We start from the raw sequence: 26,474 nt of genomic DNA on the forward strand, positions 1-26,474 counted from the left end.
TGTTTACAATTTTCTGGCTAGGGGTGACAAGGTCAAGCACTGGCTGCTCTTGCTGAGGGGACCTGGTTTGGTTCCCAGCACCTACCTGAAAGCTCACAACTATTTGTAACTCCAGGTGAGGGAAGCAGTGGGTACCCCCCACCCCCAGAAAGTCAGGCAAAACACCCATATACATAAAATACAAATATATTTTTAAAAAACTATTTTTTTTTTCAGGTGAAAGCACAGAAGTGTTTGTTCATACTGACTGCTGATCATGGAGGTTCAGTGTCAGTGCTTTTTACACAGTCTGGTTTCTTCCTCAGGAATTAGACATAGGTGTGTTGATAGCACTTTACAAAGCAAAGAAGGTTCTAGAAGAACAGATAGCATGCGTTCTGTGTGGTTCACAGTGTTTTGTCTTCGTTCCCCTCCTCTTCCTCTCTCTTTTGCCTGCCTTTCTACCTGCCTTTTCAAGACAAAATCTCCCGGCCCAAATGGGTATCAAATTCATTAATATTCAAGCTGGCCTTGAACCCAGATCCTCATGCCTGTCTTGAGTGCTGGGATTACAGGCAAGTGCCACCATGCCTGGTCTATACTCTCTTAAAACGGAGGCCATCTGGCTCCCTTCTGAGTTCACCATGCCAGCTGTGTCCACCAGACTTCCAGCTGGTTCTCTTCAGCCCTGGGCCCTCCCTTCCTGTCCTTCCTCTTTGGTGGCTCCTGTCCTTTTGCATCTGTGCTGACATGTGTCTGTATGTGTTATCTAGCAATGCTTTTAGTACTTACCAAAAGCTAGGCATTGTTGTTTGCAAACACTAGTGCATCCGATTTGATTCTCCCAGTTCTTCCGAAGTAAATACTGTTTTCATTCCCATTTATACTGAGGCCCATCGAGGGCAAAGCACCATCCCAGGGTCATATGGCTTTCGTTTGAACCAAACTCCATGTCTTCTTCCCTTTGAGTGGACAAATACTAGTTTTTGATGAGCCTTCTCTTCAGCTATTAGGAACAATATTCCTTGGTCACTGGATCTCATATTACTCTCTGCCTTTGGGAGATCCCCGTGAATTTGCCTTATACCGCTCTTCCTACCCACACAAATCCTGCCTCTCCTGTGTGCTCCTTGGTTTAGTGAGTGATGTTAACCATACACTCAATCAGGCCATAATCCCAGTTGCAATTCTGGGTCCTTCTTTGTTATCCAGAGGCTAAGGTGGTTGGTGGCTGTCCCATCTCCTCTTCAAGGGGTGATCTTCCTGGCTCTTGTCTTAAACTAAGTCCTACTTTCCCTAATCTGTGCTCCATGCTTTAGGACTAGTCTTATTTTCTGCAAGCGCAGCTCAAGGCCTTTGAATTGGCTTCTTGAATTCAGGAACAATCATGGTGGCCTCTTGATCTGGGCCCCACCCCTAAAGCCTCCCTCAAGTGTGTGAGTACATCTGAGCGAGTTCTGTTCCCTTCGGCCACAGGGGCAGAGCTTTTACTCTTAGCTCTCTGCATTGGCCATTTTCCTACTTGCTCTTCGAGCTTAGCTTAGGTAGTCTAGACTGTCATTGCCAGTAAATTTTGTTGTTGTTATCCTTTGGTGCTGAGTGTCAAACTGTGAGCTTTGCACACTATAAACACATGCCCTGACCCCTTAGCTTTGTGAATTTTACACCATGATGAAAAAGCTCTGTATTTTCTCTACTTATTTCAAGTAGCAGCAGTCACATGACTGTTAAGTTCTGGCTGGAGCCATTGTGACAGAACTTGAGTTTTTAAAAGTTTCTTTAATAGCTGAGGATGTAGCTCAGCTGGAGGAGTGCTTGCCTGGCACCTACTTCTTTTGGGGGTCACTCAGAATGTGGGTAGAAGGTTGCTGTGTTCTTTGGCCCCACTGGTGGGAAACACACCACTATACTTCCTCTCCTCCTTAGGTTTGGGAAAATCAGACGAGGTCATTACACAAGCAAAAGCTGCAAAGTTGTCAGAGCATACTGTTCTTCTGAATGGCGGAGGATTAGCAGAGACATCCATGTTATAATTTCCTATTCAGTTCAGTGAGGAAAGCCTTCAGTAGCCAGCACGGCCCCGGACTCTCTTGTGCTGCAAAAGGAGGTGCTAATGTACTGAGATAATAGGACAGCAATTCTGCAGTCACTCTTAGGCTATGGGGCTGGCATTGAGACATGGCATGCCCAGCCCTTTATAATGTGCCCAACCTATGGCAACATTGGCCATGTTATAGACACATTGAGAATATTGGGATGGTTTGTGAGGAAAGAAATGACAAAATATAGCCCATACTCACAGCTTCACCTTTAAATGGGTCATTTAGCTAAAGAACAATAGGAAGAATAGAAAGGATTGCATCATAGTGTTAGAAACAGAAAACTTGCATTCATTCTGCTAGATGGCATATGATTGTGGTAGTTCAAACTGTGGTTTGCATGTATCCAGTGCAAGTTATCTGGATACTAGTGGTCCAGACAATTTCAAGTACAAAGTGGTATTTTAAAAATTTTACCAGAAGCTGTCTCATTGCTGTGGGATAGTAGAGTTTTAGGACCAGATAGTGGAGTTCCAGGACAACCAGGACACAGAAAAACACTGTTTCAAAAACCAAACCAAACAAACAAACTGAAGAAAATATGAAATATGTTTGCTGTTGCCACTGGTTTCCATTGTTATGAAACCAAGTAAATAGTGAGAACTCTTTAGATATAGTCTCTCTCTCTCTCTCTCTCTCTTTTTTTTTCCTTTCTCCATCTGTCTGTTTGAGACAGATCTCAGTACATAGCCCTGGACGTTCTGGAACTTGCTACATATACCAGGCTGGCCTCAAACCCACAGAGATTCTTCTTCCTCTGCCTCCTATAAGTGAGGTTTAAGGGTGGTGCTGTTATACCCAGTGGAACTCTTGGGATCATTTTATGGTAAACCTTTTAAAATTACCTCTGAAAAATGGGCATGAGGTAGAGAATTTTGTATGTTCGTAGATGTCATGGACGTCAGGATGGGAGCTTTGAAAGGTGGATAGGTGTGATACACTATCGACGTGTTATCGAGGTTAATAACTTAGAATTTTAACAGAAGTCCTAACTCAATTAGTAGAAGGTGTATATAGTTAAGTTTGATCAAGTCTTAGAAATGGCTGAGTGCAGCTGTCTGAGGTCTTGGTAAAATCTGTATGTATCATTAAGGCCAAGTAGGTGTCTGGTTCTTTATGTAATTTTTTGATTGAACCAAGTACAAAATGTAACTATTAAACTTCCCAGGCAGTTTCATGTGCCTGCAGCCGCTCTCCCATGGTAGCAGCTCCTCTCACTATGCTTACACTGAAGTCTGTCCTGCTTGCCAACTGAAGGTGAGCCTAGAAAATTGACATGTCGTCAGAACGAACACACTGCCGACATCTGAGAGGAAGAGTGCTTTTCACACTGAAATAAGGTTTACCTGCAAGTTACAGCAGCTGCCTAGTTTTAGTAATCTTGCACACTCACACATAAAGTACAAAGTCAGAAGTGGCTTCCCGGGTGATGTTTCAGGGGAGTTAAGATGAGGCAGAATCATGTCGTTACAGTCAGCTCTCAAAATAACATGGTGATGTGGAAAAATAATAGAGTTTGTTACAAAATGCAGTGTAATTTTAAAAAAAAGTCAGACTTAGCTTATGAGCAGATTTCCTTAGATGTTGAAAATGTTTTATAAAATCATTTTTTTTTTTTTCTGCAAAGGAAACAGAGAAGATTTCTGTCTAATGAGAGAGGCCCACTTCCAGTTGAGCTGTGACTGTAGATGTTGGAGAATATAAAGTTAAATATCTGGAGCTTATGGAGAAAAACTTTTTTAAATCACAGGCTAATGTGAGCAAAGTATTTAATTGGCCCAAAGACAACATCAGGTGGGTTTAGCTGCATGAAACGAACAGTTTTGATTATTCTAGAACATACCTGCGTATAGGAAATTAGGGATAAAGATGTTTTACAGCTATGTTAAATTTAGAAATAATTATGAAATAGAGGGTATGAAACTATTCACTATGCATTTCAGCCTTAATTCCCTCTTACTCGTCAACAGAATCCATTTGAAATAAGAATTGAGCACGTCACTTATGGAGTGCATAGCTATGTTTTCTGCCATTCTTGCTATGGATCTAACTAACCTTCTGTCTGAGGCAGTTTTCTAAAACACTTTCTTTGATGCTCTTCAAATATATCAACCCTCCTTTAAGATTTAGTCTGTTACACTGCTTGCTTCTCCAGGAATCTGATCTTAAATGATTCCCATGGACTTCTCTTCTCCATTAGTCTGGTGCCCGAGGTGTCAGTCAGTCCTAGAAAGCCATCCAGCTTGCTGAGGGACTCCTGCCTTTATCCTGTGGCACTTGCCACTGTGCTCAAGTTTATTCATGGCAGACAAGGCTGCCATCCACCACATGCATGCTGATTTGCAAAGAGAACAAAGCATTTTCACCAATAGTATTGCCTACAGTTTGTTTGGTTGTTTTTTTAAACAGAGAAAAGGATGTTGTTAGCTAGTTATGCTGGGTAGATTTACGTCAGTTTGACACAAACTATAGTCATTTGAGAGTTGGGAACCTCAACTGAAAAAATGCCTTCGTAAGTTTGTCCTGTGGGCCGACTCTGGGCTGGTGGTCCTGGGTTCTATAAGAAAGCAGGCTGAGCAAAGCCATGTGGAGCAAGCCAGTGAGCAGAGCTCCTGCCTCCAGGTTCCTGCTCTGTTTGGGTTCCTGTCCTGGCATCCTTCAGTGATGGACTACAGTATGGAAGTGTAAGCCAAGTGAACTTGCTCTTTGTTCGTGGAGTCTCAAGTGGGCATCGGCTAGGACACCAGTATATCAGAAATTCCCTTTCATTACCCCTCGAGTCTGCCTTTTAAACCAGGTAGCCCTGAGTACATTTACATTTTTAAAAATTATTTTTTGTGTATGGGTGTTTTGCTTGCATGTATGTCTGTGCACCATATATGTGTGTGGTGTTCACCGGGGTCAGAAGACTGTGTCAGATCCCCTGGAACTGAAGTTACAGATTATTGTGAGGTACTATGTGGAGGTTGGGAATCAAAGCCAGGTCCTTTGGGGAAAAAAAAAACCAAAACAAAACCAAAAAACAAAACAGCCAGTGCTCTTAACACTGATCTGTTTCTCCAGCCCAATTGAATACACTTTTAAACCTCCTCTGAAATATATATATATATATATATATATATATATATATATATATATATATAAAAGTGCTTTTCAGCTTTCCACAACACTTTTTTAGTGTAAAAGAAATAGGAAATGCCCATTGCAGGTGGCTGGTTCAGCTGCAAAAAGGTAAATCAAAAGTACATTCCCCACAGGAATTTGGCTGCCCTTAGCATTTTGTCCTTGTCTCCAGTGTCTTTAAGGAGTCTATGATGCCTGGGTACCTGGGCAAAAGGTGGCCCCATGGCATCTTTTCCCTGATTTTTCTGCTTCACTCACATTTCCTAGCAGGCTTAGCACTCAGATAGATATGTATATAGGAAATCAGTCGCTCAAAATAGATAAAATATGAGTAGAAAATATTTTCTGTTATTTTTTAATTAGGCTGACAAATGTGATGTCATTAGGCTTTGTTTATAATATCCCAGGGTATTTTATAACAGTAAGTAAGATTAGCAATCAGGAAGTTTTAGAAAAGTCACACTAGTCTTTTTTCAGTCTTTGGTGGGATGGTTGAGTCTGAAATTTAAATTATCTTCAACTTAATTATCTTCATTAAAGGTTTATGTATTTTTGAATCTGCCTCTTCATTTGCTCTTCTGTCTTCTACATTAAATCTCCAATTTAAAGTTAATTAAAGTTATTCACGATAACATTAAAAAGTTATGAGATGAGATACACGTTTTACAGATACATTTTACTTATGTACAAGGATACCGTACAATAGCATATATGGATTGTGTGTGTTCTCATGTCTTGGTGATGCCTAATGTTGAATGCTCTGGTGTTACTAGACTCTGTGACAGTCTTTTGAGGGGCCATGCTGAGTTGCATGCAGCACGGAGACCGTGCTGAATTTGTTTCACTAGTATGGTAGGAAATGAGCTGCCTGTGGGCGAAGGTCAGGGTGCTGCCTGCCCACCGGTGGTCCATTGTCAGGCAGCTGGCTTCAGGGAGTGACAGTTAAGGCTGAGTTGCAGAGTGTGAGAGTCTTTCTCTGAAGGATATAATTTTTGATTTTGTACCAGAGTGGTACAACTTGGGGATGGGCCAATATGATCATTTTGATCATTTAGAAAAAAATGCCCTGGGCCTTCCATGTCGTAAGCTGTTAGCTTAGTACTGTTTGATTTGCTGCCTTTAAAGCAAAACATCAGTTCTCAACTAATGGGGGCTGGGAGCATTTTCATCTGAAAGGCAGTTTAGAATATCCAGATATCTCAAGGTTATGTAGAAATAACTGAAAGGTTTCTGCAAGAAACCTGCGAAATAGTGCATTATGTAACATAGCACTACACTATTGTTAACTGAATTTTTTTCTTACCAAAATGATCAGTAAGCAAATGGACATATTGCAAACCACCCTTTGATGTTCACTGCTTATAAACTGTTAAACATTTACATTTGCCAGTAAGAACTGGTGAAACTTTTGGATGAGGTCAGCATTGTTGGTTGTAAATTCCAGGGCAACCTTCTCCCCTCCCCCTTTAAATGCTTTATCATTGTATCACTTGCTTTGGGTCCCTGGAACAAGTGCCACTTGTTATAGTTCGTTCTCCCTTCATTGGTCCTCCATACTGTGGTGGAGAAAAATCTCCTACTCCGAGAGCAGGGTGATCCCAACATTCATAGGTAGATTCTATAGGAGGGTCTGGGACTGTGTTTTGTGTAGCCAGCTGAGGTCCAATGTTCCTGTCCTCAGACACCAACTCAAAGGGCAAGAAAGAGTCAAGGAAACAAGGCCCCAACTCAAAGTCTCTAGGAAGAGTCAAGGAAACAACAAAGTGCAGCAGAATGCATGGTGCTTTGTAACCCTGGGCTAAGTGACCTTCCCAGGGCGGGAGTGGATCTGGGAGCATCTTCAGACAGGGGCTAACAAGGATCCTAAATGGAAAAGAAGCCCGGCTGCATAGTGTGGGGATGAGGTTGCCAGTGAGAAAGCTGAGGCATGGTTGTTAATTTTCCAGCGATTGATGTACCTCAGAGGGATATTTGTGAATGTTACGGCAAAGGGAAAAGATTTTGGGGAGCTCAGAATGGAGGAGTGCCTGATAACACCATGCATTTAGCCACACTCAAACATTTAGACAGGTTCCTGAGAGCCAAAGGGAAGGCCTTTAAGGATTTCACAAGAACCAAAAAATGACTCACTCTGTAGTAGCACTACAAAGGCTTGGCCATGCTTGAGACTTGAGAGGTGACCTTTCGATTTTATATCCTTCACTAACCCACAGAGGCCTGACTCCGTAGCAGTCAGTCTGAGGCAGGAGGAGCAGGAAGAAGAGGAAGAGGTGCAGGAGGAGGAGGAGGAGGAGGTGGTGGTGGTGGTTCCAGATCCAGACACACCTGCAGCAGGCTAAGCAAACTGAGCAAGCTGAGAATACTTGAGGGGATTTGCTAGAGCAGCAAGCCGCCTGAGGATGGGGCCACATCTTTTTGGTTTAATGTTGTATGATGTCATCAAGATTGGTTAGTAGCTGGTGAAAAAAACCGAATGCCATCAACTGCAATCTATGTTAAGGTTTAAAACTCACTGGTTCTGGGGATGACATCTAGGATCATATACTTGCCAAATGGGTACTCTACCCTAGGTTGCACAATAACCAGTACCTTGTTTTTCGTGTTATTATTTATTCACTTATTAAGTAATTAATTAATTTGTCCATTTGTTTATCTATCATTTATTTATTTGGTGTGTTTTTTGAGACATGGTATCACTCAGTAGCACTGAGTTTGGAATTTGATATAAGTAGACCAAGCTGGCCTTGAACTCACAGAGATCCACCTGCCTCTGCCTCCTGACTGCTGGGATTAAAGGGGTGTGCCACCACATCCAGCACCCAGTTTTATTTTTTAATACATTTGGACTAATGGAGGTCTTTAGAAGGAACTCCCATCTTTCTAAATAATTTTCTGTATAGTAATTATTATCATCACAGCTAAAATTATCAAGGTGGAAATATTTGTTAGGAAATAGAGAAAGGAGGGATTTTATAGGTTGAAAGTACAATTAAAATGAACATGTGAAAAAAACACCACATATTGTATCACGAGAGATGCTATTGGCCTTTGAAACAATACAAACCTTCATGACCGATATGGACACTAAATAGTGGTCTTTTTTCACAAAGGACCTTCAAGAAGAAATGTGTAGCATTGATGTCTGTGGGCTTTCTGCACTGACACAGGTGTTGCATCTGTGGTCTTGAGTCCTAGAATAAGGTTTTGTAAGAGTAAGAACTGCATCTTAAGATTTATTTAGTTCTGGTGGCTTTAAATGGCAATATGTGGCTAGGGTAGCTGCTGGCTCAGGCGAGACAATCGTAGCATATTAGCAATGACCGAACAAACTAATCATGAAGAAAATGTGATCTTGGCCAGAGAGTTCTGGAAGGGTTCTTCTTGGTCCAGGAGGCAGAGCTGAAGCTCACTGGTGATGACCGGATGTTGTGATTTGGAGGCCCTTCTTGATTCTTTTATTTGGATGCTTGACAGTTGGACAGACGCCTTTCCCAAAGGCAAGCATTGGCCCGGCTGGACTTTCCTTTTTCCAGATAGTCTGTTGGAGGCTGTGTTGGGGGTAGGGAGATGGCTGTTCATGGCCTCTGTTTAGGGCTTTCATTTTGAATTCAAGCTCAGCAGCGAGCCCTTTATCTTCTGTGTGTCCACCTATCACCATGCGGATTCCATTCTTCTCTAGATAGTGCTGTCTCCTTGGTGACAGAGTGGCCTCTTTCTGGGTTGTGGTGAGGGTGGGTGATGTGGTGTGTTCCGGCTGCTGGGCATGCCTTTGGAAACTCTGGTGGATGCTTCTCTTCGCCCAGAATCTCTGCCGGTTCTTTTCGGGTCCTTCGGAGGTAGAGGAGAGAAGTTGAAAGAGCCAGCAAAAGTGAAGCTAGCAGCAGCCAAGGAATCCTCAGTATCTCACAGGCAAATACCCAAGCGAGCTGGACATTCATGGAGGAGCTCTACCACCCGCATGGTTGAACTAGAGGAAGTTTTTGCATTTTGAACTCACCTGTTTCCTTGCTAGGTTTCTGGTCTATGCCTGTGATAAGAAGTCTGTGCCATGGTACCACATTGACACTCAGGTGCACAAATGCCACTGTGCTTTCAGAATCCTGGAGTAAGTAGGAACTGGTTAAATTTGGTGAGGTTGGAAAGTCACTGCATTAAATAATCACTGTGACACTAGCTAATAAAAACAACCAAGAGTGAAGTCCTCTTACATAATCCTCAAATATTGATAACTTCTCATTGACTTTTCGTGTATTCATTGCCCTCACTGCTGATTTCTTTTTTTTTTTTTTTTTTTTAATTAAAAAAAAAAAAAAAAGGAATCTTGTGGTACTAGGGATTGAGCCAAGGGTTTATTTTTATTTTTTTTTGTACATGCTAGCAAGTACTCTGAGCTACATCCTCAGCACATTTGCTGGTTCTTTGTGCTGTTTGTTTGTTTAGATCTGCCTGTTTATTCCCAGGGAAATTACCAGCAGCCCCCACTTGGTTCTCCTACCTGCTTGGCCCTAAACTGAGGCGGAAACTTGCTTGAAAGGAATTTGCTTCTTCTGGTGAAGAAGCATTGTTTTCTGGGGTCATCTCTGAATAAAGTGGACTTCATATTGGCCTTTAGTCTTTTCATGCTGCATCTCATCCATTCATCACTCTTCATTTTGGGGAACTGTTTCCCATTAAAATGTATTTTCTAAGATACTGAGTACTTTTAACCTATGTAAGGGTTTTTCATCTGTGAGGAGGAGCGCAGGGCCGAAGCCTGAAAACCCTCAGAGTGCTCGCAATTGGCATTGTGTTGTTCTGTCCGTGCTGATTGTTCTCTTGGGTGGCAGCCTTGTGCCCCTTCACCTCTGAACACATGCATCTGTGACCTCTCCTTCAGTTCACACCCCAGGTTTCATACTGTTCATAATGGCTAAATGAAAAATATTAAAATTTATTTCCCTCTCTTTTGGCTCCTTTTGATGCAGAGCTACTAGAAAGTGAACTTTTCTTTTTTTCTGATCGTGCCTCTTCAGGGTGGCCCTCTTGACAGTGGTATGTAGGCATAGGCAGTGTAGACAACGACTGAAGAGAAGGGTGAAGCCTTCAAAGTGGAGTATGGTATGAAAAACAGAATTATGTGTTGCAGCTGCGACTTGGGAAAGTGGGCATGCAGATGGTCTTAATTCAATAAAAAGATGACCAAAATCAGTTAATTAGGTTAGCTCAGATCGGAAGTATGGACCACAGTTATCAGATGAATTCTTGGCACAGTTGCCAGTTGGTCCTCGAGGTCAGAAAAGAAGCAAGGTGGCTGGCGGGCGGAGCGCTAGCCGTCCCTGTGGACTGCAGAGCCACAGGTCTGTAAGTCCTCTGCCCGGGGCGCACCTGAGTGTGGTCTCAGCTGCAGTGGGGTGACATGCTTACTTGATGCCATATAATGCTGGCATTTTTCATGCCTCCGGGAATGGATTCTTAATGGGGAATGAGTAGGGAACCGGAAGGAGGGGAACAAAGCCAAGTGTCGGGTATAATTACTCTCAGCGAGCCTCTGTTTTGTGTCCTCTCAAGCCTGTGCAACTAACTTCCTTTCCCCTTCTGCCAGACCCTTAGCCGATAAAAAGCAAGTGTCAGCCCCATGGTGGCTGTTCCAAGCTGGCTCTGCAATGCCCCGGGCTTCCTGGTCCTGCTGGAGAGGGTACTGGGGCCTCCCTTCCCCCCAGGGCAGAGGGGCCCAGGGTATATCCAGGCAGTGGCCTCCCCCTCCCCCACACTTGGTGGGACATGAAGTAAAGTCTTCCAGAACATATAGGTGACATTACTTCCCTTAAGCTGATGTGCTAAGTGGGCTTCCTGGCTGGCGTAAGCTATTGTCAAGCCTACTGCAGTATTTACTTCCTTGAAAGTTAAGAGTGAGCCTCGAGTAAATGAAGACTGACTTTTTAAGCTTTTTAGATTAGGTACAAATTCAATTTATCAATATCTGTTGTATTTGGCACTGGAGATTTTCTACTTGCTCTGGATCTTTTAGTCTTTCTGTAGAAAAGCAGCACATTTTCAGCAAAATGGCTTTCGTGTGTACCTGATCCTCCCCTGTCTGACCTTTGTATTTGGAGAAAGTAGATCTGAAAATTTATGGCAGTTAGTGGCAGAGTGAGGAGACCTTTGACGTTAGCTGACAGCTGTCGCCTGAAAGCTTCAGACCCAGAGACCCTCTCAGGTGTCATGTCTGTACTGCTGACAGTGAGCAGGAATGTTGTTTACATTTCCATGAACAGAGATTCCTCCGTGTTACGAATATGTTAGAATAGGGCAGGTAGAAGTCTCACCGGATGACCCCTCACAGAGTTGGTCATTTCCATATTCTTGTAGAAGTGTGCAGTAAAACTCAATGACCGAGTCTGTTTAGAGCATCACTGGAAATTCTTCACCGTGTGTTTCCTTGCCCCAAGTGAGTGGGTTAGTATCACACAATGCCGAACGTTCTTCTAAGAGGAAATCAATGAGTTAAATTCCAAAGATGTCTAAGATTTTAGGCGTTTTTCTTATGTGAATTCATTCTTTATTAGGTTGTTGATTCAATAAGCAGCGAACAAAAAACAGCCTTTCATTTTGGTTGTTGAAGCATTCTTCAACTCAAATTGGTTATTTTAATCTGACCCCAAATCGATCAGAAAGAGTTTATAGAGAAGGCAGAGAGGGCTGGGAAGCCATACTGTTAGCCTGGGAGGAAGAGGGATGCGCCAGCTAGCCCCACACCCTCCTGCTGTGTCCTGCTTTGTCCTGTAAGGTTTTAAAAACGTTTGGTGGATATTTTTAACTTTTTTTTTTTTCCCTGTTAAAGTAACATCCAGTTTTGGCTAGTTTCTGAAGAGGTCTCTGTCCCTACCAGCAAGAATGGTCATCATCTAATGGCTAGTTTCTGTGAGTGGTCACTTGGGGTTCCTAGCCCTCACCAGGGCCATTGGTGGAGCATACGGAAGTTGGTGTCTCGACCCAGCTACCATCCGCCCCACAATTCTGGAACATTGATGGGCCCAGAGCCACGAGTGAAATTAGTCCTCATGGAGAATGAAAAGCTTTTCTTGTAGTCTCTTTCTGAATCTTGCCTATTCCTGCTATTAAGCATAATGAAATTATGAATTTATTGTGCTGTTCTCCGGCTTGCTTTTCAACCTCATTATGGGTGCTTTCTTGTTAGATGCCTCTGTTGCTGTCACGCAGTCGTATGTGGGCTGTAAATATCTAATTTGTACAAAATGACTGATTTTGGTATTTGTGTAATCCTCCAGTCAATTTAACTAAGTTGGGCTTTTCGCGGTCCTCGGTGCCGCGCTCATCTGATTACTGCTCAGGGGAGTGAGGTTAAGGGCGGCTTTTGGGAGCCAGAGCATTTCCAGGGCTTTAGCCCAGCAGATGGGCTGCTGGCTACATCCATACATCTGCTTGCCTGCTGTGGCAGCTGCTGCTGCTTCATGTTGTGTTCTTTTGTTCTGTTCCGTCTGAGAACGGAATGTGAGGAAGTGTAGTGAATGGATTAATTTAAGGTTAAGGTTAGTGTTTTGCTGGCTCTCTACGTAACCGATCAGAATGCTTCTGGTAGAAGCTAATGAGTTTCCCTTAAAGTGAACTAGATTTGTAAAATACTGCTCAGCAAGGGGCCTAGATTAGTACTGTTGATGGAAACTAAATTCAAATGTGTAAAACACTGGCAGCTTTTATCATCTGTTCCTAATTCTTTGTTTTCTTTTTTTTTCTTTCTTCCTATCCCCCACCCCCACTCCCTTCCAGGACCTATATCCAGACTTCGCCTGACACTGCGGGGTCCAAGAGAATTAAAGAAATTTAGAATGACATGAAGAAGATTAGTTAAGGATTATAGGTTTTGAGGACAAGCACCTCAGTGAAGTGAAGCACAGACAAGCTCCCAAGCTGTGTTTGGAGGAGCCGTGTGTTAGAAGAAGATGGCGGATCCAGGAATGATGAGTCTCTTTGGCGAGGATGGGAATATATTCAGCGAAGGCCTCGAAGGCCTTGGGGAATGTGGCTACCCTGAAAACCCAGTGAATCCCATGAGCCAACAAATGCCCATAGACCAAGGTTTTACCTCCTTACAGCCATCCCTTCATCATCCTTCCACCAATCAAAGTCAAACCAAGTTGACCCATTTTGATCACTATAATCAGTATGAACAAAAGATGCATCTGATGGATCAGCCTAGCAGAATGATGGGCAACGCCCCCGGGAATGGGTTGGCATCTCCACACTCACAGTATCATACCCCCCCTGTGCCCCAGGTGCCACACGGAGGCAGTGGCGGTGGTCAGATGGGAGTCTATGCCGGCATGCAGAATGAAAGGCACGGCCAGTCTTTTGTGGACAGTGGCTCCATGTGGGGCCCTCGGGCTGTTCAGGTACCAGACCAGATCCGAGCCCCCTACCAGCAACAGCAGCCGCAGCCAGCGCCATCGGGGCCACCGGTACAGGGCCACCCTCAGCACATGCAGCAGATGGGCAGCTATATGGCACGTGGGGATTTTTCCATGCAGCAGCATGGCCAGCCACAGCAGAGGATGAGCCAGTTTTCCCAAGGGCAAGAGAGCCTCAATCAGGGAAATCCTTTCATTGCCACCTCAGGACCCGGCCACTTGTCGCACATGCCCCAGCAGAGCCCCAGCATGGCACCTTCCCTGCGTCACCCAGTACAGCAATTTCACCACCACCCCCCTACTGCTCTCCATGGAGAATCCGTTGCCCACAGTCCCAGATTCTCCCCAAATCCTCCTCAACAAGGGGCTGTCAGGCCACAAACCCTTAACTTTAGTTCTCGGAGCCAGACAGTCCCCTCCCCTACTGTAAACAACTCAGGGCAGTATTCTCGATATCCTTACAGTAACCTAAATCAGGGATTAGTTAACAGTACAGGGATGAATCAAAATTTAGGCCTTACAAACAGTACTCCAATGAATCAGTCCGTACCAAGATACCCCAATGCTGTAGGGTTCCCGGCAAACAGTGGTCAGGGATTAATGCACCAGCAGCCCATCCACGCCAGTGGCTCACTTAACCAAATGAACACACAAACTATGCATCCTTCACAGCCTCAGGGAACTTATGCCTCTCCACCTCCCATGTCACCCATGAAAGCAATGAGTAATCCAGCAGGCACGCCTCCTCCGCAAGTCAGGCCCGGAAGTGCTGGGATGCCAATGGAAGTTGGCAGTTATCCAAATATGCCCCACCCTCAGCCGTCTCACCAGCCTCCTGGTGCCATGGGAATCGGACAGAGGAATATGGGCCCCAGAAACATGCAACAGCCTCGTCCATTCATGGCCATGTCCTCGGCACCAAGGGAGTTGACCGGGCACATGAGACCCAATGGCTGTCCTGGTGTTGGCCTTGCAGATCCACAAGCAATCCAGGAACGACTGATGCCTGGCCAGCAGCATCCTGGTCAGCAGCCGTCTTTTCAGCAGCTGCCAACCTGTCCTCCACTACAGCCCCACCCAGGCCTGCACCAGTCTTCACCTCCACACCCCCATCACCAGCCTTGGGCACAACTCCACCCGTCACCCCAGAATACCCCGCAGAAAGTGCCTGTGCATCAGGTAAGGGGATGCTGAGCCCACCTGCCTGCCCGCCAGCGGCGCAGTGTGAAATTGAGTGCAGTTAACTCGCTTAACAAAATTGTCCTTTGTAGGTTGCCTTAGAATCACCTCCACCCTTAGGTTGCCTTTGTTTACTCTCTTACTAGCTTATTCATTTAAGAATTCTTTAATCTCTATGTCCTGGGAATTGTGTTAGGTCTGAAGCTGAAGACATGTAGTTGACCGAGAGGAGTTCCACTCATCAGGAATTTTTTTCTTTTTGAGGCGGGGGTTTGTTGTTGTTAATATCTCTTTCCTCTCCCCTCTTCCCCATCCCTTTCTCCCCTTTTCTCTGCAAAATACACTGAAACTTGGTTTCTAGCAAACGCTGGCGCACTGGCATCCGTTATGTCGTCTTTTGTTTATCTTCTATGGGAAGCTGTGAAATATGTGTTTCTATAGTACTTAATTTACCAACTGTTGAGAGTGTGAGCTCAAGTTGTAAGCTGTAAGACAGCGAATGGTAATTTGTAGGAGTTGGTTTGAGAGCTGCGCGCCAGCACCCAAGGAGCACAGTGTTCTGTAAGTTAAGATTGTTGTTAGCTTTGCTAATTTTTATTTACTTAAGGCATTTCCCCCTTTGTGTATTTTGGTCTTCATGGCCTTAGACCCATGAAGAGCGGTGTTCATATAAAGATTTTTCCAAGTGCGCGTTCACCCTCCTAGGTCTGCGGGGCTTCATGAGGCAGGGGGTACCGGGGGTGATTTCACCACCCTATGGCACCCTGCTTCTTCCTGATGAACTTAATTTGGGAAAACATGGCCTGAGTGTGAAAATGCAAAACAGAGTGAAAGATCACCCAAGCTTATGTGGCAGATGTCCCGGAAGAGGAAATACCTGTGGAGGAAGAGTGCTTGAAATTCCAGTAGGACTTACCTGAGGGAAGTGATCCGGAAGACATTTCCTGTGGTTGTAAGGTGATTCCCCAAACATCCCACCTGGAGTTGAGCGTGCAGCACGGAGAAGCAGCTGTGAGAGGGGAGACTCCGGCCAGGGAGAGGATGTTGGCATCCTCGTATTCTGTTTGAAGGAATGGGACTTAGGTGAGGGGTTAGTAGTGGCGATCATGCCATCATAGGACAGATGGAGCAGCGGGAAGCAGGAACCAGAGGTCCAGGCTTGCAGGAACCGGTAGCAGGAGCAGAAAGGGTTGAAGCTGTGTGAAGGAAAGGGCCTGCCCTCCAGGTGACTTCAGGACACCAGGCTTCAGCCTGCCCTGGCTGCCAGAGTGAAGCTATAGTTGCTCATTCGGTGGCATCCAGTGTCTCAGGAGCCCTGCAGAGGTGGCACGACATACTCACCCAGTGACTGGGACGGAGCAGACAGAATGGTTAGCCCTCGGGAAGGGGATTCTGGAATCTGCCCTCACAGTCTCCTCTAGGGCGCTCAGAGGGTGATGGGAAATGGGAAGTCAGCCCACTGAGCAGCTGCCGGCAGAGCTGAAGGTCCTGATGAAGAGCCAGCTTCAGAGCTAGCTTTAGAAGTTTTCCTTCCTGTCCACTCAGGGACAAAACCTGATGGTGGGCTAACTTTGGTTACCCCCAAGGCAGATTGTGGCTTAGTTTGGGAAAGTATGTTAGTAAAGAAGGGATTGTGCTAGGAGGTGGTGGCACACGCCTTTAAGCCCAGGCAGAAGCAGATGGACCTCTGCGTGTGTGAAGCCAGCCTGGCCTACAGGGCTAGCTCCAGAACAACCAGGGACACACACACACACACACACACACACACGTACCCACCCCAAAACCAAAAAGCAAAAAAAGCCCTGTTTTGACCCCCCGCCCCCCCCAAAAAAAATCTCTACAATGCTAGTTTCTGATTTCTCCTCCCAGCAGTAGCACAGTTTGTTGGGGCTCCCTGAGGATATTGTAGTGGTCCCCAAAAGAGTTCCCAGAGGCATCCAGAGGACAGTAGCGGCTCTAGCTTCTGAGTGGAGGCCAGTGCGGACCCCAAGGGCACTGCTCTCTATGCGGACACCTCAAAAGACAAACTCAGAGCTTTCACAAGTTTGTAGACATGGGCATCTGAGCTGTGTTTCTTTGCAGGTTCGTTTCTGAATGTGTGTTTCTAGGTGTTTACTTCCCTGTTTGTGCTTAACTGTATGCTCTTCAGATTTTGAGGCAGTCAGTTGTTTTGAAAATAAAGTCAGAAGGGTATTTGAATCCCCGTTCTCCCCTAAGCAGCTTGGTGATATGGGATAAGCAATTTGACCTCCCCGAACATGATCCTTCAGTGAAACATGGAGAGTGGCACCTGTCCCAGGGGATAAGATTAGTGGGGTAACACAGCCCTGGCCACGTCCATTCTTCTCTAGGGTGTAGTTTATGACCTCCTGGCAATAATTGTTACTGCAAGTGTACTTAAGAATGTAAATTTTATTTCAAGGAAACAGGTCGCATATTATGAAGTTTCACCTGAGTCACGAAATAGTAAATCTGATTTGTGAAGCTGGGCACCCCACCTCCACCCATGTTGCCAGATGTGCGGAGGTTGCATTATCCAGATTGGTTCTTTCTGAATGACTCACCCTGGGCCCTGGCAGAAGTCTGTTGTTCTGTTGTGCTTTGCTTTAGAACTACCAAATCCACACTGAATTTCACATATGATTGAGTGGTAGTTCAAGATCGTGCTGGGCTTCAGGGAGGCTATTCCATTAGTTGGAAATAACCATATAATTTGCCAACTGAATTGCTACATGCATACAGGCTTGTTGACTCTTCTTGAGTTTTTCTGCCCCCCCCCCCCGCCTACCTGCCCACCCACTCCCGAGCCCCGAGCCCTGAGCCCTGGCAGTACACTCTGTAGACCAGGCTGGCCTCAAACTCAGAGTTCTGCTTGCCTTTGCTTGGGATTAAAGGCGTGTGCTACCACTGCCCAGCAAATTTTTACTTTTTTTTTTTTTTTAATTTTTTATTTTATGTGCATTAGTGTGAAGGTGTCAGATCCCTTGGAATTAGTGTTACAGACAGTTGTGAGCTGCCATGTGGGTGCTGGGAATTGAACCCGGGTCCTTTCGAAGAGCAGACAGTGCTCTTAACCACTGAGCCATCTCTCCAGCCCATTACATTTTTAAAGAACAAGTTATATTCCTTAAACATTTCATGGTGAGGAAGTGAAAACTCGGTGTTATATGAAAGCAGCTTTATTATCACAGACCCCCCCCTCCCCCCCAGGGGCCCAAGCCACAGTATTTAGAAACTATGGTATGAAGGGGAGCACAGGCTTTGGTAACCCCTGCCTTGATTCACTCTCTCAGGCTCAGGGCCTTCATTTCATTATCTAAAGAAAGGGGTTTCTCCACCTTCTGGGCTGGTGTTCAGTTACCTGTTGCCAAGTTTACAAAGTAGCTTCACTGATTTTAGTGTCAGACAAGTTTACTGTAGTTCGGCTTTCTTTCCTTAATTTCAGGGAATATTTCTCACACAATGGAGGCACTCTCTGTGCCTCCGGTTGAGGAAGAGGAAACAGCCTTGCTTTTAGGAAAAGAGCCCAAGTGAAGATAAACTGTGAAAGGATAGAGACCCATCCTTTGGGGGTCCAGGGGAAAGCAACCGTCCTTGTCAAGATACGGAGGATCAGTCTGAATTCAAGGGAGGATGGATAGAGGATGAAGGAAACAGTTTAGGCTTAGCAAGCTGTGAGTACAAAGTTGACAGAATGGCATAGGCTACCCATATCTCATTTATTGCAGTGTAGCATTGAGACACAGGACACATCCTCTCTGTTCTGTATTTCCAGGAGGTTTGCAGAGTGGTCATAGCGCACCAGACTCTTTGCAACACTAAGGAGTATGAAGAGAGTGAAGGAGGGTTAGTCCTGAAATAGACATCCATCCGTGCACTGTGCACCAGGACAGCATGTTGCTCATTTGAGGAGCTTACCTAAATGGGTTGTCCCTCGGGTTATAGACAAGTTTCAAGTTGCTGAATGACTTCTGTTGCATGGTCTCCATAGTTCCCATTTCCTGGGCTATTCTCTCAGATGGAAAGTTCTGGTAGAGTTTTTAGGACCTGAAACAGTACGTTCTTAGGATCAGTGTAATTTGGATTTGTGTTCCTTTCCTTAATTTGGTCCTCAAATACATTCACAATAAAGGAGAACAGAAGTTGAGGTCTAGACAATGGGTAATAATGCTCCTGTGTCATTTCCTCGCTGAGGTTTCTAAAAATAAATAAAAGATGCAGAAGAATCAATGGTTATGGTTGTTGTTATTATTATTATTAATTATTATCTTTCTGTGCCATCTCATGAGCAGTTTAAAATTCTTCTGAAAACCCTTTTCTTAGAAACCTGAGTTGGTCATCTGCTGACACTTTGCCTTTATCCAGTATGGTAGAATCATTAGCAGACATTGTAAATCTGTGGAGAGAGTTGGCCATACATCTCAAGCCATGTGTATGGCATTTGTAATTAGAAAATGGAAAACCCGAGACTTTTTTAGTGATAGGCACATGCAACATCTATGACGTTGCTTATGCTTTTTGCACCGTCTGAGCAAGATGGGGAATGAAAGTCACTGTAAAGAAAGCCAGCTTCTAACCTAAGTGGCTTTTTGGGACTTTCCCACGTGCATCCACCTGCAGGGAACGGGCCTCCTCCGGTTAAGCCTCCGTGGAGCAGCTGGCCTCTGTGGCAAGCACAGTTGCCCAGTTGCTGGGGTATGGTCACTTCTTCATGGACCTTTGAAAATGCTCCACGCCTGCCTTCCCTTCCTTTGCTTGTAGCAGCTGAGTGACTTTCACGAAGTCGTTCCTTTGACTGCAATTGCTTATGCTTCGGCTTCATGAGCCATCTTCTGACACCTCTTCCTCTCCTGACATTTCCTCCCCTCCAGAGCTGATTTACCTCAGAGGTCAGAATTCTCATGAGTGAAAATAGAAAGTGCCAAGTGTAGAGTTAAAGCCCCACAGGCTGAAAACGTGGATGACTCGGAGACAGCTGTGTCTCTTAGATAGCTTCTGTTTTGTAAAAAAGGACACTTTTCTGTAACTACCAAATTTGACAGATAATACGAGTTTAGTGTTTCAAGGATCTTTAAAGTTGCATCTTAGGCCACTGCTGGGTGTCCCAAGGAGCCAGGGACGCTTATTAACTATTTGCACATTTACTAACTGTGTGAGCTGTGTGCGCCACATGCATGCAGAAGCCCAAAGAGGGCGGCAGCTCTCTCACTGGGGTTATAGGAGGTTGTGAATTACCATTCGGCAGCTGGGAACCAAACTTGGGTCTTCCTCAAGGGCAGCAAGTGCTCTGAACGCTAAGCCTATCTCCAGCCCCAAGTATCCAAGTTAATATATATATTTATATATATGTATATATAACTTTTTTTTTTTTTTAAATATTTTAGGACAGGGCTCTTGCTGTTTCGCCCAGACTAGCTTCAAACTCACTGTGTGTAACCCAGCTAGCTGCAAAGTCTGATCAGATCTCTGACTGGGGTTCTAAGTCACCAAGCGGTTGCTGATGATCTGCACCCAGGGCTGGTACAGACTGGAGCCTTCACGCCTGGCCAAGATTTCATTGTTTGGTACTGCAGTTTCACCTTGAATCTTGGTTGCCTCCATTTAGCCAGAGTTTAGAAAACTGAGGATTTTCTCTCCACCAAGCACTTCATTAAAGGGAAGTGACTGGCTGTGGTGTTAGGTGGAGGAGAGGCAAAGGCTTATTTTCCGATAGGGAGGGCCTGTCTGTAGCTCACTGTGATATCCTGCCCCTCATTTCTCAAGTATGTATTTTGTTTTATATCAGTACTTTACAGCAAATGTAGATCAGAAATATGTATGTAAATCAGATGTGTATGTATTTACAATGTGCTTTTTGAGATTTTTTTTTTTTAGTGACCTGATTAAAAATCAACAAAATATTAATACTGTTTTTAACTTAGCCAGAGTTTAAGATTTTGTTTTCCTCAGTGTGTGCTTAGTATAAAAACTGGTGAAATGTATTTGAAATCTAGCATTTTTTTTGCAGTTGGGAGTGCTTTAGCTGTGTTTCAGGGGCTCAGCAGATACTTGGCTGCTAGGTGCCACGCTGGACAGCAATGCAGCACCCTTCAAACCAGGCCTTCAAAACCTCAGTCTAAATCAACTTATGCACATTATAAATCAACTTCAGATTGTTTACTGTGATTATGGTATGTCTTAGGCGTTCCATTGCTGTGAAGACACATGACCAGGTGGTGTATGGATACCGTGAGCGGTTAACATGCCTCCATCAGGTCAGGCCTGCTTTCTGCTGTTGTCTGTGATGCCGTATTTCATTTCCTTGTGAAAGTGTTTCTCCAGGACAAAGGAAAATGCCTCACTTTTACCAGAAATGTTCCTCCCCTCTAGCTCTTCCATCCTCTGCTTGTTTATTCCTTATTTTAGCTGTCATTTAGCAGGAGTACTGGAGAACAGAGTTGGCTAGGAAATAATAAGCGGGTTGGGAGAAAGTTAGGGAAAGCACATTGGTAAACCTAACCTAGAGAAGGTCTTGTGCAGTTTCCTTAGCTGTGAATCCGCAGATGGGCTGCAGGTAGCCAGAGGTCTTCACCTTCCCTAGTGGCAGCTTCTCCTCACCGCCGTGCTTAAGTCAGTGCAGAAGTGAGAAGCAGTGTGGGAGTGGCTTGTGCTTTTGTCCGACAAACAAACATACTTAGTCCTTGGTGGAGTTGTCAGGGCAGCACTGAGGTCTCCTTTTAGATTTTTATTTTTTCTTTACTTGGTCCTGGAGTGCTTTCCTGTTTCCTTATACTAAGTACAGAGGAGAAATTAAGAGAAACTGAGAAAGTACCAATAAACAGACACAGTTTTACAGAGTTGACACAGATACAGAGGGCCACCATTCCAGCTTTTTATCTGGGCCATTTCCGAGACACTGAAAGTGCTAGACAGGCCAGGCTACAAGGCGGCGATTCCCTGGCTTCTTAATGTTTGAATGAAAGTCATGACTCAGACAGTTACTGGAACTAAACATCCTCCCTAAGGAAGGGTGCACTGTTTCCAAGCTACTGTGTTTGACTTGACCCATTCTCCATACCTTTCTGGCTTTTGTTTGTTTGTTTGTTTGTTTGTTTTTTGTTTTAATTGCAGATAATTTGGTGCCATAGTTTTCAGGAGATTCTGAAGACCCCTATGTATATTATGTAAGCAAAAGCTGGTGTTTTCAGGAGTGAGCAAGAGTTGTCAATCCCTGTAGCTTTTCTGTTTTGTCTGTGTGGTCCACAGGGTGTGTGGTGAACCAGAAGATAGTGTGGTGGGGTGAGTCTGTGGGTGTTTCTGAAGGACACCTGTCCTGAGGCAGTAACCAAGTGGGGAACCGAACTCAGGATTTGCCTGTTCCCTGATAGGCTAGGCTACCAGTTTGCAGCACAGCACAAGAATCCTGCCCTCACGGACTGGTGTCCCTGCGCTTCTAGCAGCCTGACTGAGTACAGGGGATTAGGAGATTGCAGAATGTGTTTACCTGCTGGAGGGGAGGCAAGGAACTTCAGAATACTAGATCACTCGTCAATGAAGGACAGTAGATAGACTTAAAATTCTTACTAAATATGAGGATATTATATGAATGTTTCCCCCTCCATGTATGATGTGCACATGTATGCCTGGTGCCTGCAGAGGTGGGAAGGGGGGTATCATATTCCCTGGAACTGCCGTTATAGACAGTTGTGAGCTACCAAGTGAATGCTGGGAACTGAACCCCAGTGCTCTTAACCTCTGAGCCATCTCTCCAGCACTTCACCACTCTATGTGCAGAGACATTAAACTCTACTCTCCTTCGGCAGCTCCAGAAGCCGTGCGGTGGAGAGCTGACTAGGAGTATTCTCACCATTCTCTGTAGTTGAGCACAAGAGCGGCAGGCCTTCTGTATGGAAGCATGGGACAGATTCAGCTGGAAGGCAGCCATGCTTCAGACGGGCCCATTCCTAAGCCGCCTGTGTTTCTGGCTCTAGCATGCTACAGAGACAGTCCTGTGAAGGAGCGCTTCTGGTGCCGAGGAGGCTTGCCCCGAGTCAAAGAAACGTGTCGGAGTTGTTTAGGGGATGTTTCGGTAGCAGTGGGTCATATGGAAGGAGCATAGCCATCTTCACCAGGGTTCTGCGCTTAGTGCTTCCTATTTTGATGTCTGATGGTTGATGACCTCAGAGCAGTGAGGGAATATTTCAGAGTTTAAGTTTGAAAAGATCTGTGCGTAGAGCAAAGCTCCAAGTTACAGCTTTAGTTTTTACAAAAGAGTCAAAAATCAATATTCACAGAGAAATAGAGTCCCTATCTTAGGAATGAAAACAAAAGTAAAAAAAAACAGTTAAGAGACTAGTCGTAAAGTACAAATGATTCCAACTCGAGGGTTGGTTTTCATTAGCTCTCTACTTGGAAGTCTTGGACTCTTAGATGCTAATGTAGATCTTTTGTTACATGTGGATTTGAGTCTAAGGATAAAAGTGGAGGAGATGCCAGAGTACTCCTTTCCTGTGTCACCTAAAGCCCCTGCTGTTTCCTGGAATGCCACACAGCCTGTGGCGCCATCAGAGGTTGATGGTGGGGGTGAGCACCATCCTCAGAGCCCCGAGGACACTGGCTTCCTGTGCGACAAGGGTTCCATTTTCACAGGCTCTTCAGTCTTCTGTGGAGTCATTTAGTATACTTACTTCACTAAACTCTAGTTTCCTGAGGATAATAAATGTACCAATTTCACAGGATTATTATGAGAATTAAATGAGATGATGGCTGTGGAGTTTTTAGCACAGCGTGTGGCGTGGGATAAGTGCTCAGCGAGTGTTAAATACTTCTATCATCTCTGTTGTGGCCGAGGCTGTGAAAGTGGGCTCTTGGAATTCTTTCACATTTCATTTTCTACCCTTTCACCTTAGGTTACAAATACTTTATTTTCAAAACCAAGACATTACTAATACTTTAAGAATGAACCCTCAGATATATTTTTTTTTATAAGGCCAAAGGAAATTCAGGATTTGGGGAAGTATATGAAAATTACCATCACGTTTAATGTATTTTGCTTTTATTGGTTTTAAGGAAACAATCTATATAGCATACCATTTGCCTTCTCGTGCTCTCCTGGTTTCTCGCGAGCTGAAAGCCACCCGTTTGAGTTTAGAACCTCAAGCGACAGGCTCCGTTGGCATCCTGCTTCGTATTGCTGGCATCTTTCCTGCATCCCACGCATCCAGCACGTTAACCCACTGGACCATGAATGGGTCAGTATGCAGCGCCTTAATATAGTTCACCAGTACGGAGTCGTCGCTGTTCAGTATACACTCAAGCTCAGACAGCCTTAACTCCCATGATCTGCTCCAGGCTTTTGTTGCCTCCAGTGTCTTCCTGTGTGTTCCGCAAAGCCTCAGATAACATTCCACTTCATCAAGTGAATGGGTCTCTTTCTAAGAACACCAAAGGGATGGTTGTGAATTTAGTGAAAGCCATCTGAGTGTAGATCTTTTCAATGTTACTTTAGCCTGAGCTTTTTTCTTTCTTTCTTTCTTTCTTTCTTTCTTTCTTTCTTTCTTTCTTTCTTTCTTTTCTTTCTTTCTTTCTCAAAGTAACTTTCCATGCCTTAAGGAAAGTGTGGAAGGAGAGGAGGACCTTGCAGTACTGTGGAGTAGCGAAGTTAAAAATCGCCATGAAAGCAATTCACATTTCCCAAACGTCAGATTTCGTTTTCGGACACAGCTTTTACACAGCTCATGACACCATTGTCACACATTGGCTTGTGTTAGAACTGGGCCTGGGAACAGTCAAGTGTAACAAAACACATTTTTTAAAAATGGCCAGAAATTAAGGTGTAGGTCACAGTTAACATCAGAACTTACAAAAATCAAGTGTATAGATAGCTAGGGTATGTTTTATGTTCCTAGTTTACTTATTCATGAACACAATAAGTACTTCCTGTCTATAGGCCCCATAGTGATAGGAGACAGTCAGCAACACGTTGTAATGCTAACTCAGCCCATGTTGTCATATTGGATGACCAGTTAATCTTGCTGGCGCATTCGTCACTTGCTTAACACATTATGCTTCTTAAGAGATTCTGAACAGAACATCTTATTCTAATGTAAGAGCGATATTCTGGAAGGTTACCAAGAGGGTTTAGCCACATGTTTTATACGAAGCATTTAAAACGAAGGCAGGCATAGGTACACTGCTCATTGGGATTTTTGGTCTTCTAATCAGGTCACCGGTAAGACTTCAATCAATAGAAAGTAATTTCACAGGTCTTTAGGTAATCAAGAGACAGCCATTTCTGTGAACATCTGTTTTGTGAAATCCAGATGAGTGGTGTACATGAGCATGTTGTAGTTCAGTGCAGAGTGCTTGATTTCATGTTGCGTGAATCTCTTTGCTGGAGAGGAGAGCTGTTTGGGAACAGAGACTCTTACTGCACCAACCTGAAAGAACTGTTGCGTGCTGGCACAGTCGGAGTCTGGAGAATGAGTCTTTCTATGACCTGGGACAGCTGCCCTAGTGCATTCAGTAAAATGTCTTGGTAGAAATCCGACCAAAGAAATGGGTCGACTTCCATGAGAGCGAGCCAGCACCCTCTGTTCGTTTTTAGACATCAGACAGTTGGGAGGAGTGTGCTTGCACGTGTATTCTTCCAGCCTACAATGATGATAAAGGTTGGCATGAGAATAAGCAAGAATATGCATCTCCCCATTTCTCAGACAGCCATGCAGTCCTTCCTGACTGTCCCACCCACGGGACAAATGTCTGCAGGTCACCGCTTCACACTTGAGTTATGTTTAAAGCAGCAGTTCTCAGATGTTTCAGTTACAGGACCTTCATGTTCGTAATGATTGACAGATCCCAAAAAAAGTGTCTGTCTTTATGATAGTTGTATTTGCTATACCAGAAATTAGAACTGGGGAAATTAAAAAAAAAAAAAAAAGAAACATTAATTTACCTAAACCATCATGTTAATACAAGTAACATCTGGGGGGAAAAAAACACAACTATTTTTTAACAAAAGATCTGAATAGGAGAGGATCATAGTTCAATATTTCTAGAAGGCAGCTGGGTTCTGGGCCTGCTGTTTCAGGCTGTTGTTTTGGTTGGAATATGTGAAAGTTATCAGCCCTCATACACATGCAGTTACAAGAGGGAGGAGTATTGTAATATCTTTGCAGATAATTATAGATAGTCCAAAACTCTACAAGTGGTTGACTCACGTGGACTCTTAAATGCCAGCGCGAACGTGGGAGATAAAGCTGTGCTGATTAAAAGTTTATAGGCTGTGGGTCTACCCCCCCCCCAGCGCCTTTATACCCACCCCTGATTCTGTGACGTAAGTTATTTAGAAAATGTGGTTTCGTTGGATTGTGTCCATCTTATGAATTTGTTGTGCTTTTTAAAAAGCCATTTTTGTCTACATCCCCAGGAGGCTGAAGCAGGAGGAAGTCAGTTGAAGCTCTGTCAGGGCTTCCTAGAGAGGGACCAGGTTTTAAAGTCACAGAGAGTGGGAACTTGGGAAGCTTGCAGGTGTTGGCAGAATTCTGATTTTGGCTTGAAAGTTCATATTGTAAGTCCACCGTGCCCATCAACTTCCTTGAAGTGAAACATGCAAGCAGGTACCTGAGTCTGAATCCCCTTGGCTTGTCTTTCATCCTTTCAAGTTAAAGTAGTGTTCCATGAAGACAGGCAGCCTGTGCCACTCCAGCCA

General features: G+C 44.5%; 1 protein-coding gene across 2 annotated transcripts in view; it reads left to right on the forward strand.

The window, feature by feature from the left end:
- The window catches only part of Chd7 (chromodomain helicase DNA binding protein 7), a 168,280-nt gene that overhangs the window by 35,212 nt on the left and 106,594 nt on the right, over nucleotides 1–26,474 (forward strand). For both annotated transcript variants that reach the window (XM_055603216.1, XM_055603217.1), the window contains exon 2: nucleotides 12,969–14,785. In XM_055603216.1, the coding sequence (XP_055459191.1) occupies nucleotides 13,142–14,785 (1,644 nt within the window). In that variant the 5' untranslated portion in view covers nucleotides 12,969–13,141. The remainder of the gene's footprint in view (nucleotides 1–12,968; nucleotides 14,786–26,474) is intronic.

Source organism: Psammomys obesus, unplaced genomic scaffold (genome assembly GCF_907164565.1).
Source record: "Psammomys obesus unplaced genomic scaffold, mPsaObe1.curated_primary_1811, whole genome shotgun sequence".
NCBI classification, from domain to species: Eukaryota; Metazoa; Chordata; class Mammalia; order Rodentia; family Muridae; genus Psammomys; species Psammomys obesus.